Source organism: Xenopus tropicalis, chromosome 1, assembly GCF_000004195.4.
Source record: "Xenopus tropicalis strain Nigerian chromosome 1, UCB_Xtro_10.0, whole genome shotgun sequence".
Taxonomy (NCBI): Eukaryota; Metazoa; Chordata; class Amphibia; order Anura; family Pipidae; genus Xenopus; species Xenopus tropicalis.
Window position 1 is genome coordinate 153,943,968 of NC_030677.2, and position 14,451 is coordinate 153,958,418.

At 38.5% G+C, this 14,451-nt stretch overlaps 1 protein-coding gene across 3 annotated transcripts in view; it reads left to right on the forward strand.

The window, feature by feature from the left end:
* The first annotated feature begins 25 nt into the window (after nt 1–25).
* Nucleotides 26–14,451, forward strand: part of top3b (DNA topoisomerase III beta) — a 29,441-nt gene continuing 15,015 nt past the window's right edge. Inside the window, 9 exon segments of one of the 3 annotated variants that reach the window (NM_001195572.2) lie at nt 26–175; nt 1,760–1,874; nt 2,210–2,341; nt 8,165–8,271; nt 10,447–10,521; nt 11,173–11,369; nt 11,572–11,728; nt 12,769–12,882; nt 13,765–13,855. In NM_001195572.2, coding sequence (NP_001182501.1) covers nt 1,805–1,874; nt 2,210–2,341; nt 8,165–8,271; nt 10,447–10,521; nt 11,173–11,369; nt 11,572–11,728; nt 12,769–12,882; nt 13,765–13,855 — 943 coding nt within the window. In that variant the 5' untranslated portion in view covers nt 26–175; nt 1,760–1,804. 3 annotated transcript variants of the gene reach the window in all.

The following is a 14,451-nucleotide window of genomic DNA, read 5'->3' on the forward strand; positions in this document are numbered from 1 at the left end:
TCACGTTTTGTGACGTCACTCGCGGCCATTAGCAACTAGGAGCCTAGCAGTTACCTTTCGTGAGCGGGCCGGCTGGAGCCTAGGACCTGGTCATATAAACGGGGATGCGGGACATTTAAACAGCGATCCGGGAGTGCGCGCTGTGTTATAAAATTCGTGACTGAGCAGTTGGGAGGTATAAGGAAAAAGGTCCCCTTTATACATATTAAAGCTCAACTCCCCTCTTCTCAACCTCGCTATCTTTGTTCCCTTTCTCTTACACGTAACCAAAATGTATTCCTTGCATTGCTAAAATGTTCATAAGCTATAAATGACTAAATAAAAAAATGTATTTAAGGATAATCACTTATTATGTAACAATGTTATATAAACAGAAGCTTTAATAAGATGGGATTTGCAGTTGTACCATGGTAGAAAACTTTAATTTGGCCCTGCATGACTCTACTCTATACAATGAGCAAATGTTTGTACTTAATAGTATTATAGTTCCACCTTGTGATTTCTATGCCTGTGTGTATTTTCTAAATGCAAAACACAGTTCCCAGTGCAGGGGCGAAGAAACAGAGCTACTTAGTAGCAGCTACTAGTCACAGCTACTAAACCCCAGAATAGACATAGACAATTCTGAGAATTGCCTCTGCTAAAACACACGTAGAGACAATTATCAGCAAAGGATTATCATTGTCTATTATAGTAGCCGTGGCAAGTAGCTGCTACTAGTAGCTCCGTGTGTCTTCACCCTTAAGGCACACCTGATTGGGCACGATATCAACTGATAAACATGCAATTTCTAGAAAAAACCCTAAAGGGTAAGAACCCACAGAGTGGTTTAGTTGGCTACAATAGATCTCTGCTATTGCGGGTGACTAACCACTCAGAAATGGCCTGTCGCCGGTGGAAAGACCTTTTGCATCACTTTGGTAATCAGAAGTTGCACAAAGTTTCCCCCCTGCAGGCAACTTCGATAAACAAAGCAATGCAAAGGGCTTTCCACCAGCAACTCCTATTATTGCCGGTGGAAAGCCATTTAGGAGTGGTTAGTCACCCGCAATAGCAGAGATCTATCGCGGGTGACTGAACCACTCTGTGGGTTCTTACCCTAAAGGTGAAGAGAAACGTGATTTCTTCTACATTGGTTTATATCAGCAATGTGCTGAAGCTCTCTCTAAAGCTGTTGCACAGGCCAGTAAGAACTGCCATCCCTGACTGAATAACAACTTCTTAGCCTGTGAACAGGGCAATAATAATGGCACCTGTTTTTAATGTACAATGGTACATTAATCGGATATATATCCTGACAAAGTCTCACCTGGTGACGACTGCAGTTTATTAGGCAAGGCCACCAGGTGATTTGTATCCACAGAAGGGGTAACAAATACCTTATGTCTGTTTGCAGTTAACTAAGGTTCAGATTTATCAAAATGTGAGATAAGAGCTCACCACAGGAAAAAAAATCACCTGCTTTACATTCATTCCTGTGGGATTTGTAGAATTGTATTTATCAATGGGTGAAATTTAGAATTTGCTATTTAATAAATACATTTCTAAAACTTCCATAGGAATTAATAGAAAGTTTTTCTGTCTAATCTCACATTTTGATAAATCTGCTCTTTTGCTTACTGGTGTTTTTAAGCAATATAAGCAACACTAAATGATCATAAGCAAACTGTAATACCAGTCCTTAGATATTGGGATATTGAATAGGGAGAGTATACAATATATACATTGAAACTTTACTATTACTACTCTTATTTACAAGGACCATCCTATTCTCACTGGACACGTGTGCCTTAATAAGTGAATAATGAAGACAGTACTCATGGTTGCAGAGAAGCCTTCATTGGCACAGTCAATCGCAAAGATTCTTTCTAGAGGTAAGTGTCAGAACATGTATTTCATAGCACAATTGCAAGGGTTGCAGGATGTGTTGTTGCATAATTGGAAAGCAAAAAAAAAAAATCGAAAGGAAGCGTTTTGTTGCACCTGCGTTAGGTTATTACATGTGCCTTTGTTAGTACAGCCTTATTAGAAAGAATGAAATGAATTTCTTCCTGTGTTCCCCTGCAGTGACCTGCAGGACATTTACCAGGTCTGTAAATGATAGTTAAGGGGATATTATTTTTGTTTGTAATAGTGTTCAGCATATGTGCATATGTAGAACCCTTGGTAAATAACTGTCACTCATAAAATCTTCTATAATACATTACAGGGAGTGCCTCCTCTCGTAAAGGACTGAATGGTGCGTGCTCTGTTCATGAATACACAGGATCATTCATGGGACAGACTGTGCGCTTCAAGATGACATCTGTCTGTGGTCACGTTATGAGCTTGGACTTTATAGGTAGTGTGAATATTTTCTTTCATCTCTGTTGCCATTTTGTATATTATATAAGACTTCTAAATGCACGCGTTAGCAGTTTAATTATATCCTTAAAAGGCTCTGCCTTTTAGCATTCACTTGAGTAACTTCTTTCAGCCTTTTCATAAAATATATGGACTATAAGTGCAGTTAACTTAATTGTAGGGCCTATCAAAGTGCAGCAATTTCATAAAGGTCTTTGAAAGTTGATTTAAAAGTTAAGCTTTATATTATGATATAACTTTTTTTATTTGTGACTTCTATATAATACATATATCCTCCACTATGGGGATCCTATTCTTTCTAGTTTTGGTCATTCTAAAGTGCTTCAGAAAATTATTCTAGGCAGTATAGTCTGTTCACCATCTTTTGGCTCATTCTAAATGAATTGCATTTAAAAGTGTGCTATGTATATCAGTAAGCTTATACCAAATCAGTGAAAAAGGAAAATGTATAAACCCTAATGTAGGCCTTCATATATTGTAACCCTGTGCGGCTTCCCCTTTCTCCTTTTAAACCAGATTCATATAAACAAATAATGTGCTTCATGATAAATCAGCAATTAATGTATGTGTATGCTACCTGATACATGGCTGCATAGGTCTTTGCACAACCCAGTAACCTTACAAACGTACAAAATGTTGTGTTTGTAGTTAAAGGGATGAACTGGCAACTAGTTTTAACACAGGATACATATTTAATAATAAGGGTAGGGAGTGGTTTACTGTGAAATACAAATGTATGGTTGCTATCTATTACTTTTAATATTTTCTAGATTTAAACCATATACTGAGATTGAAAATGCACTCTAGAATTTCAGTTACACTTAGGCCTTAAAGGAGACATATTGTATAAATGGGAAAAACCCTAATTTGTAGGCAGTTATGAATAATATATGGTGCTTGTTTAACTGTGGGCTAAAATGGAATACTGTCTGCAAAAATGGGCCCTTTATTGGAGCTCCCTATAGATCCCATCAGTTCTCTGTCCCTGTTTCACATGAGAGGATCAATCGCAGCCCTGCAGGCACACAAGCACAGACAGGCTTCAGTTCCCTATCAGGTCAGCCTAGCTGCTGATTGGTGCCTGTCCTACAATGCAGTGTACTGAGAGCCACTGGCTCCCCTGCACATCCAGAGAATTCAGCTAGCAGGAAGTGAAACAGATGGGCGGGACTAGTGGGGTTTTGGTTGAATTTCTCAATAAATGCGTCCGAAATACAACTTTTTTAAGCTTAATCCTTCTATATTTAGAGGAGTATAATTCACTGGAACATTCTTAATTTTTATATGATATGTCTCCTTTAACAGCACAGCCACAGGTCCAACTAAAAGTGCCAGTCTGTGGCATCAAAGAGCAGCCTTTTTGGCATTTATCAGAATATCCAGATTGCAAATTGAGGCCTGATCAGCAGAGATGTGCAGTCTGCAGACTATATTGGCATGCATTGGAACTGATTTCATTATCTACTTTTTGCTAGTAAGAGGTAGCTTGCTTTCAAATGAATTTTACGGCACCTCCAATATTTGTCCTTAAATAGAAAATATACACCATGTCTAGATACTCAATTATTACAATTATTGTTATTATTAACATATTTGTAAAACATCAGTATACTCTAGGTTTTGTACAACAAATTGGCACTTTCATCTAACATGCAGATAATATACAAATATTGCAGAATGCAGGTTTTAAAGACGACCCTGCTCGATAGAGCTTACAATCTAAAAAAAATTAGAATGCAATTCATTTGGATTATTTCACTTGTTGAAGTGAAAAATAAAAAAAAGCTTTAAAAAAAAAAAAAAATGCCATCAATCATAAAAAGTATCAGCAGGAACACAGAACAAATTATTTTACCAGTTATAAGCCCTACACCCAGAGGACGTGCATCTAAATGGAGGACAGATTGCTTTCTACAGAATTCCTTTTCTGGAACCACTTCCTTTCTTTTGTAGTAGTGTGACTGAAACCAGGAAGAACAGGGTCCTTGCTAAGGATTAAAGGATGAACATGCTCTATAGAAGCAACAAACAAAAATGAAAATGAAAAACATATTGTATGGGTCACTTAAGAAGTAATACTCTTTCTTAAAAAATCATTAGTATTTATACAATTGTGTAGTAAGTGTTCCCATTCTACCAGTTCTATCAAACAGTCAGCAAAGAAGTTGGACAGAAAGACTAAGCTAGATACAAAAGGTGTTTATAAGCTGTGTACACCCAAAGGGGTTATTTACTAAAAACTCTCTCACTGGGGTACACAAACTTTTGCACATGCCACACATTTCACTATTTCCCCTGTTCTTATGTTTGTAAAATAAAATAAAATGTAACTGTTAACAAATTAATGAAAAAAAAAAATAAAATATATATATATATAATATATATATATATATATATATATATATATATACATATATATACACACAGTGGATATAAAAAGTCTACACACCCCTGATAAAATGTCAGGTTCCTGTGCCGTACAAAAATGAGACAAAGATAAATCATTTCAGAACTTTTTCCACCTTTAATGTGACCTATAAAATGTACCACTCAATAGAAAAACAAACTAAAATCTTTTAGGTGGAGGGAAGAAAACCAAAAAAACTAAAATAATGTGGTTGCATAAGTGTGCACACCCTCTTCTAACTGGGGATGTAGCTGTGTTCGAAATTAAGCAATCACATTCAAAATCATGTTAAATAGGAGTCAGCATACACCTGCCACCATTTAAAGTGCCTCTGATTAACCCCAAATAAAGTTCAGCTGCTCTAGTTGGTCTTTCCTGAAATTTTTTTAGTCGCATCCCACAGCCAAAGCCATGGTCCCCAGAGAGCTTCCAAAGCATCAGAGGGATCTCACTGATATCTATTAACAGTCAGGAGAAGGATACAAAAGAATTTCCAAGGCATTAGATATACCATGGAACACAGTGAAGACAGTCATCATCAAGTGGAGAAATATGGCACAACAGTGAATTACCAAGAACTGGACATCCCTCCAAAATTGTTGAAAAGACGAGAAGAAAACTGGTCAGGGAGGCTACCAAGAGGCCTGCAGCAACATTAAAGGAGCTGCAAGAATATCTGGCAAGTACTGGCTGTGTGGTACATGTGTGACAACAATCTCCCCTATTCTTCATACGTCTGGGCTATGGGGTAGAGTGGCAAGACGAAAGCCTTTTCTTACAGAGAAAAACATCCAAGCCAGGCTACATTTTGCAAAAACACATCTGAAGTCTCCCAAAAGCATGTAGGAAAAGGTGTTCTGGTCTGATGAAACCAAGGTTGAACTTTTTGGCCATAATTCCAAAAAATATATTTGGCGCAAAAACAATACTGCACATCACCAAAAGAACACCATACCCACAGTGAAGCATGGTGGTGGCAGCATCATGCTTTGGGGCTGTTTTTCTATTATTATGAACAGTTCCAAATACCAGTTAATATTGACACAAAACCTTCAGGCTTCTGCTAGAAAGCTGAACATGAGGAGGAACTTCATCTTTCAGCATGACAAGACCCCAGCAGAGGTAGCACACCACATACAAAGGAATAAATGCCCGGGTGCTAATGCAAAAAATACAGGTGCAGTAGAGGCCAGCACTCACAGGACTTCAAAATAACATCATCAGAAAAAATAAAGGTTTTACAAAAATTATTTCAGCATGGTTTTTTATTATTCCAACGTTTCAGTTCCAAACAGGAACTTTGTCCCATATATATGATCATGAGCATAGAGACAGGGACACCATTTCTTCAGGCAGAAACACAGGTTTTATTTGGGACAAATTCCTCCCAACAGAAACATTACAGTTCACAGTTCATCAAACGTATTCCTGATTTGTCCCTTCTTCCAGAGGAACTTTCACACTCTGGATTTGAGGGTTTCTCACTATCCCCAGTTTCAAACACCCATAGTGACTCACACATTCGTGAACACTCAGGCTTTTTACTCAGCCCTGCTGACTCTCCCCTTCTGAGATACCAGCTTACCAGCCTCTGGCACACTTTGGCTTCTCACTAAGCCTTGCTGACTCTCCTCAGCTCTCATAAACCTGGTCACAACTCCCTCTGCTCCTTACAGTGGCAGGCAGAACCCGGAGCCCCTCTGGGAGTTCCTCACACAGGCAGGCAGCCTTCCTGCCCTGTGCCCTGCTCTGAGAGTGGACACCTTTCTGAGTGACCCCTCACTCTGAGTGACTCCTTAACACTGAGAGGACCCCTTTTTATCTCTCCAGGCAGCTCCTCTCTCAGCTGCCTCTTGATAAGCCAACTGAGAGGGATTATTAAACCTGCATGCACTAGGAATCCCCCTGCAGTCCACATTACACACCTCAAATGTATACTTTCTCTTAATTTTTTAGGAAAAGATGCTGTATTTTTTATCCACATTTTCACAGTTACACGAGAGAGAGAGGAAGTCAGCCACAACTGAAGTCTTGCTCTTTTAAATAGGGTGCTATAAAACACACCATTGTCATATTTCAGTCAAATGTCCCTGGCTACTGGATCCTCCCATAGGCCAATTCACAGTACCACCTGTTTGAGCCACAAGACCTTGCTTTGTTTTACTTTAATCTAATTTTAGCTTAGGTGCTTTCCAGTTTACTACATATGTGACTTCAAGAAGACTCCCAGTCTTTAGGAAGTGACATTTCATAGATGTTTTTTGTGTTTTTTCAGATACACTCGGGTGCAGGCACATGTAGCTGATATACGCATGAAAATGCAAGACTTTGCATTATCTTGCGTTTTTATGCGTATATTGGCTACATGTGCCTGCACCCGAGCGTATCTCATTCATTCGGGTGCAGGCACAAGTAGCAGGCGTAGGGCTGTGTTTTTGCCAAGCGTTTTTCCGAAAATATCAGCCCTACGCCACGTCTGGCATCAGCCTAAATGCTGAAAACACAAGATGAGGTTTAATGAGGTAGCTCAGCGTACACAGAACTCTTCATGAGGTCTCAATAAAAAAAACAGAAAGGGCTACATCTCTTGGCCACGTGTTGTCTGCCAGGGAGAGACCCAGCAATGGGAAACTAGTGACCAGGAGCACCCTCTGCTGGTTTTTTCTGTTATTGTGTGTATGTGAATTATTGTCGTATTGTTTTTTGCTTACTCTTCCATAGCGTGACTAATTTTATGCAGGGCTTTACTGAGGATTTTATTGCAAGGTCCTTGACCTTAAAAGTTGTAGATTTGGTATTGGTGTAAGAGGCAGAAGGATATTAAGGCTATAATCTTGTACAAGTTAAATTCAACAGTGTTTTCAAAGGGACACCTAGGCTTACAGAAGTGCTGCAAGCTAGATCTAAATGTGTGATAAGAGACTCTAGAAAGCTTTAGGTGGCCAGACATTGACATCAAACAGATGAGCTAAATACTAAAGAATAGTACTTGGTGGTTCAATCATTTGTAAAAAGAAGACTTAAGCTGGCCATACACCGAAAGATCCTCTTGTTTGGTGAGGTTGCCAAGTAAGCGGATCTTTTCCCAATATGGTGAGTGATATCAGACTGATCCAATCGTTCGGCCATTGGACCAAACAATCTGATCATATTTATGCAGGGTGTCGAGACAAGAGTCACATGAACAAGCTAATGTGCTCCTTACCCCTACAGGATTTCTAAATCTGCCCGATCAACAGAATCCCATGCACGGACTATTTTGCTGCTGACTGTCCGTCGGCAGCTTTTATCGGCTCCAGTGTGGTTACCTTTACAGAGTTCTGGCTTAATTGGATAGATTTCTAGAATAATAATTGTAGAAACATATAATATTGCATTCTTATTCAATTTCAGGGAAATACAACAACTGGGACAAAGTGGATCCAGCAGAGCTCTTTAGCAAAGCACCTACAGAGAAGAAAGAAGCCAACCCAAAACTCAGTATGGTCAAATTCCTTCAGGTGTGAGCCTGTCTAAATCTTGACATTATAAGTTTCAAAATAAATATATCTATATCAGAATCTTATATTTATGATTATTTTAATCAAGTGTGGACTGAATTTAGAATTCATATTCTGCATGGATTGCATTTAGTATGCATGTTTTGTGGCAGATACAAAAACAGAATTTGCTCATATGCTTTTTTTTTTTCATTTTTTTTTAAATGGAGTAAAATTTGATGAACCATTTTAGTAATTTAGGGCCAAGTACAAAAGCACGCACAAAAGGACAACAGCAACACGTTAAGCAATTATGTCAGTTTAAAAGTGGATGACCACCTAGATATTGAAAGATGTAATTCTAAGCAACTTCCCAATATAACCTTTCAGCAATTTTAAAGTTATTAGTAATTATTTTGAAATCAGAATCTGTTTCTTATTATTATTACCTGCTTCTTTTCACTGACTACCATTAAAACTCTGTATCAGTAGGCGTCTCTCCAGCCAAGATTACAGTTTATGTGATTAGAAGACCTGAGTAGGGGAAAAATAACAGAAACATGGCATCAGAGTCTTGACTGTAGGAGAGGCTTCTGCTACATTGATTATCTCGGACAAGAATTGAATAATTTTACATAAAACAGATTTAATTTTAAGCAACTTTCCAAAATACAGTTAGGTCCATAAATACTTGGACAGAGACTACTTTTTTCTAATTTTGGTTCTGTACATTACCACAATGAATTTTACATGAAACAACACGGATGTAGTTGAAGTGCAAACTTTCAGCTTTAATTCAACGGGGTGAACAAAAAGATTGCATAAAAATGTGAGGCAACTGAAGCATTTTTTTAACACAATCCCTTCATTTCAGGGGCTCAAAAGTAATTGGACAAATTAAATAACTGGAAATAAAATGTTCATTTATAATACTTGGTTGATAACCCTTTGCTGGCAATGACAGCCTAAAGTCTTGAACTCATGGACATCACCAGATGCTGGGTTTCCTGCTTTTTAATGCTCATGACAGGCCTTTAATGCAGCAGCTTTCAGTTGCTGTTTGTTTGTGGGACATTCTGTCTGAAGTTTAGTCTTTAACAAGTGAAATGCATGCTCAATTGGGTTAAGGTCAGATGACTGACTTGGCCATTCAATAATTTTCTACTTCTTTGCTTTAATAAACTCCTGGGTTGCTTTGGCTGTGTGTTTTGGGTCATTGTCCATCTGTATCATGAAACACCACCCAACCAATTTGACTGCATTTAGCTGGATTTGAGCAGACAGTATGTCTCTGAACACCTCAGAATTCATTCGGCTGCTTCTGTCCTGTGTCATATCATCAATAAACACTAGTGTCCCAGTGCCACTGGCAGCCATGCACGCCCAAGCATTCACACTGCCTCCACCGTGTTTTACAGATGATGTGATATGCTTTGGATAATGAGCTGTTCCATTCCTTCTCCATACTTTTATCTTGCCATCATTCTGGTATAGGTTGATCTTGGTTTCATCCGTCCAAAGAATATTTTTCCAGAACTGTGCTGGCTTTTTTTAGATGTTCTTTAGCAAAGTCCAATCTAGCTTTCTATTCTTGAGGCTTATGAGCGGCTTGCACCTTGTAGTGCACCCTCTGTATTTACTTTCATGCAGTCTTCTCTTTATGGTAGACTTGTATATTGATACGCCTACCCCCTGGAGAGTTTTGTTCACTTGGTTGGCTGTTGTGAAGGGGTTTCTCTTCACCATTGAAATGATTCTATGATCATCCACCACTGTTGTTTTCTGTGGACGTCCAGGTCTTTTTGCGTTTCTAAGTTCACCAGTGCTTGCTTTCTTTCTCAGGATGTAAAAAACTGCAGATTTTGCAAGGGAAGAATGGACTATTCTTATATTGTTTGTGGTACTTGTGCTAAAATTTAAACTTTCTGTGTTTACAACCACTTTAATGTAGATTGTGGCTAGTATGCCTAAATTCTGCATTATTTTTATCTTAAAACATATGATTTCCACATAATAAAATTATGACAGTTTAAAAAAAATATTGGCACTGAATTCTGCTCCGTGCATGTGCACCTGGGCCAATGCTACTGTCCCATTGGGCTGAACACAGGCCCTGTGTGTCATATTCTTTTAATCACTGGAGTTATCTACAGTCCTAAATACCTTTTTAAACTCTCTTCCTTGCTTGTTTTACAGGTGGAAGGACGTGGTTGTGATTATGTTGTTCTTTGGCTGGATTGTGATAAAGAAGGAGAAAATATTTGCTTTGAGGTAATATTTGATTGAAGACAAAGGCCTAATCAGTCTTTGATGGTTTTTGCAACTTGGCAAGCATCTAGATGCACAATCACACCTTACAGCATGTCCTACTACTACAGCATTTTTTTCAATATTATTTTTCTTTTTTCTTGTTATATTTGTACTTCTCAACAAACATAACATGCAGAAATTTGTTTGAGAGAACATACATGTAAATTTTGTTTGTTATGCTGTTTACAATTGTCAGTTTTCCTTATATGGTTAATGTGTTGGTGCTATATTAAAGATTATTATTAAAGATTTCTTCTACAGCTTCCTCATCCAAATAACCTATGGTTGGTTATTCTGGTAATTGTAGCTTACCCCTGGTGAAGCCAGTAGTTTGACATTTGCCAAAAGATGCAATTAAAAGGAGTTGTGATCCTTCCAAAGACTTTTCAGTTGCTTTTATTGCGGCATGACTACTTTCCAAATTTTTCTGGATAGGCAACTTCAGGCTACTTCACAAAGCTGAAGCAATGTGTATTTTTCCCCACCAGTGATTTGCATAATTGTCGAGATCTATTGCAAGGTGACTAATAACTTAGTGTGTCATTGCCCTTATAGTAACCTTTAATGAATCTGGAAGACTCAGAACTTTATCATTATCCTTGTGTTTTCAAGGTTCTAGATGCTATACATCCTGTAATGAACAGAGCACATGGCGGGGAGCGCACAGTATACCGGGCAAAGTTCAGCTCCATTACTGATACAGACATCCTAAATGCAATGAACCGACTTGGGGAGCCCAATAAAAATGAAGCACTGTCAGTCGATGCCAGGCAAGAGCTGGACCTGAGAATTGGTTGTGCCTTTACAAGGTATCCTATCACAATATTGGGAAGGATCACAGACTTCTAATCTTCTCCATCTGGGGAACCATAGCATAAACTTTGTGAAAGCAAATATACAGGAATACAAATTATTTAATGTTCCAAATATATATATAGTTTTGATGGGGTGCTTTTTGCAATCAGTTTTTGATCAAGATCCTATAAATGATATTTATTCTGTTTGCCTTAGGTTTCAGACAAAGTATTTTCAAGGAAAATACGGCAACCTAGACAGCTCTCTGATCTCCTTTGGACCGTGTCAGACACCAACACTTGGATTTTGTGTGGAAAGACATGATAAGATCCAGTCTTTCAAACCAGAGACTTATTGGGTCCTTCAAGTAAAGGTTTGTCAAAACGTTTAATGGGCTGCAAAGTTCCTTCACATATGCTCTGTCATATGCTATTACAGTTATGTGTTTCATGTGTAAAACAATAGGTGTGTACATGAATGAACACACATTGGTAGGGAAGGGGGAGGTGTCACATTCATATCTTCTGTGTTCACAGAAAGTAGGGAAATTTCAGTGCATGCTTGCCCTCCAGTCATTTCTGTCCCAGATGAGTATTTATGGAATGCAGCATGCATTCCTCTCAGTCACCAGCATTATCCCACCTACCACCTCTTTCTCATGGAATGCATTGTGTTCTTTAGTCTGTGCACATAACTCTGAACTCCCATCAGTCTTGTTTATCTCTCCTGCCTGTCTTGTTTGAGCTCTTGTTACATGACACTCTTTCAGTACAAAATAGGGTGGTTATAAAGACGATAGTCTATTTTTGCTGAGGTTCATTTATAGTCTTTGTTTAGTATAGTATACCTAGTGCATGTTGTATGTATGCATCAGTGGTTGATTCAATAATAAATACAAACTACACTTGCATTAACAATAAATTGCTAAGTGTCAGACAAGAGGAAGGAAGTGCCTGCCTGTGGAGCTTACAGTCTAAGGGTGAAGACACACAGGGCTACTATTAGCAGCTACTAGTAATGGCTACAGAAACAGACAACGCTGATCATTTACTAATAATTTTTTCTGTGTGTTTTAGCAGAGGCAGTTCTCAAAATTGTCTATGGCAGGGTATTTTCTGACGTTTAGTAGCCGTGACAAGTAGCTGCTACTAAGTAGCTCTGTGTGGCAAAAGCACCACTACACAAAATGGTTACCATATGCTAAGCTGGTGAGTCACACTTCTTCTAGAGCTAACATGCTGTTTGACATAAAATGAACGGCTTAGTACAGTCTTCATATAGAACATTTTGGAAGTAATTAGTTGTAAAACGTATTGCTATACATAAAGCAGTATTGTTGACTTCTTTGTAGTCTATAGTAGCTGCTTGTGGAGGTTTTTCTCTTATCAGAAGCATTTCTTTTACAATTTGCAGGTGAGCCGTGGACAGGAAAACCCACTGATACTAGATTGGGATCGGGTGCGAGTCTTTGACAGAGAGATTGCTCAGATGTTCATAAATATCACCAAGACTGCAAAGGAGGCACAGGTAATATTGCAGCAGCTGTTATTACATTTATAAGGAAAAGTGGTGATTTTTGAGGAGTTTAAAAAGGACGTGCTAATAAATCATTTAAATTTAAAAAAAAGTAGTTTTTAAGCATCCCATAGAGTTTAGATTTACAGTTAAGTTTACAGGTTAGTAAATTTACAGATTAGTATGTATTTTTTTTTTTTGAGGGATGCAGTCAAGGAGAGTCAAGGCAGCACATGCTTCCACTGCACATGCCTTGTCTCCTCCAAACATTTTTGTATGGCATTAATCGTATTGACTAGTGTTCAGGTCTGGATTGGGATTTAGAACAAGCCCTGTCATTTCAAGTACACAGAGGCCCAAACAGCCCCCACCAGCCCAATAAATAGTGACTGTCTATGGCATCTTACAGCAGCCCCTCTGGAATTTGCCAGAATCCACAGATTGCTTACTGGTCAAGTCACTTGTGTTTACGTAGATTGCCAGTAGAGCTTCCTAAGCAGAAATGATGACTTGGATTTACAGTAAGAATAATTTTGAGGCTTAGTAAATTCAGAGACTAGATCTAAGCAAAAAGTATAAATCTGTGGTATTAAATTATTTCATGCTTAATATTCCCTTCCTACAAAAGTCTCTTAAAGCCTTTAAACGCCCTTTGTTATTTATCTTGCCAGGGTGGCATAGGTTTAAGTAAATAACACTCTTCAGAAGGGTCCATACAGGTAAAATGCAGCAGTTTGTTTGAAAGCAACTCAGCCCTAGGACACATGGAGGACGCTTAAGGCCAAGCACATACCACAAGGGCCAGAGGCATACAGGGATTGTAAATGTATCCCCTAGAGCTGCCTGTTGTTGCTCTCATTAATAAGTTGTAGTTAATTTGCCTACTGTCTTTAGGTAGAGTCTGTAAGCAAGAAGGAGAAGGCCAAACAAAGGCCGCAAGCATTAAACACTGTGGAAATGCTTCGTGTTGCTAGTTCTGCACTGGGTAAGTTTCCAAACCAAATTCTGAGTTTCTCAGTTCATCTAAGATTTATTGGAACGACTTAACAAAATACTTCCTAGTCATAATTAAAGGGGGAAAACCAGCCAAATACTGAAAACAATAAATGTTGTTTAATGAAAGAAAATGTAATTCTGGGCAACTTTAATAAGCATTAGTTATAACACTAAAAAGTTATTGCAATTGAAAGCTGGTAATTTTGATGCTCTGCATGACTTCTCCTGATTGTTTAAACAATGTTGCAAGTCAGCCTTCCTCCAGCCAAGATTCCAGTTCCCACAATTGCTTGCATGCTTATTCACAGGTCTGTTAAGCAGAAAACTTGCTGGGTATTATAGGAAGTGGCATAATGACTGGCAGAGATCTGGATTTTACTATACCACAGTGTCGGTGTGGCCAACCAGGATACCAGGAAAACTCCCGCTGGGCCCAGGTGTAAGTGGGCCCCTCTACTCCTGATCATTTGGCCTGTTTCATGGTTATTCCCTATTTCTGAATGGGAACAAAGAGGAGAAATAGATGGAAGAATAGATGCTAGCATATAAATAAATGATACTAGGAGAATAAAGAGGTTGGGTGAG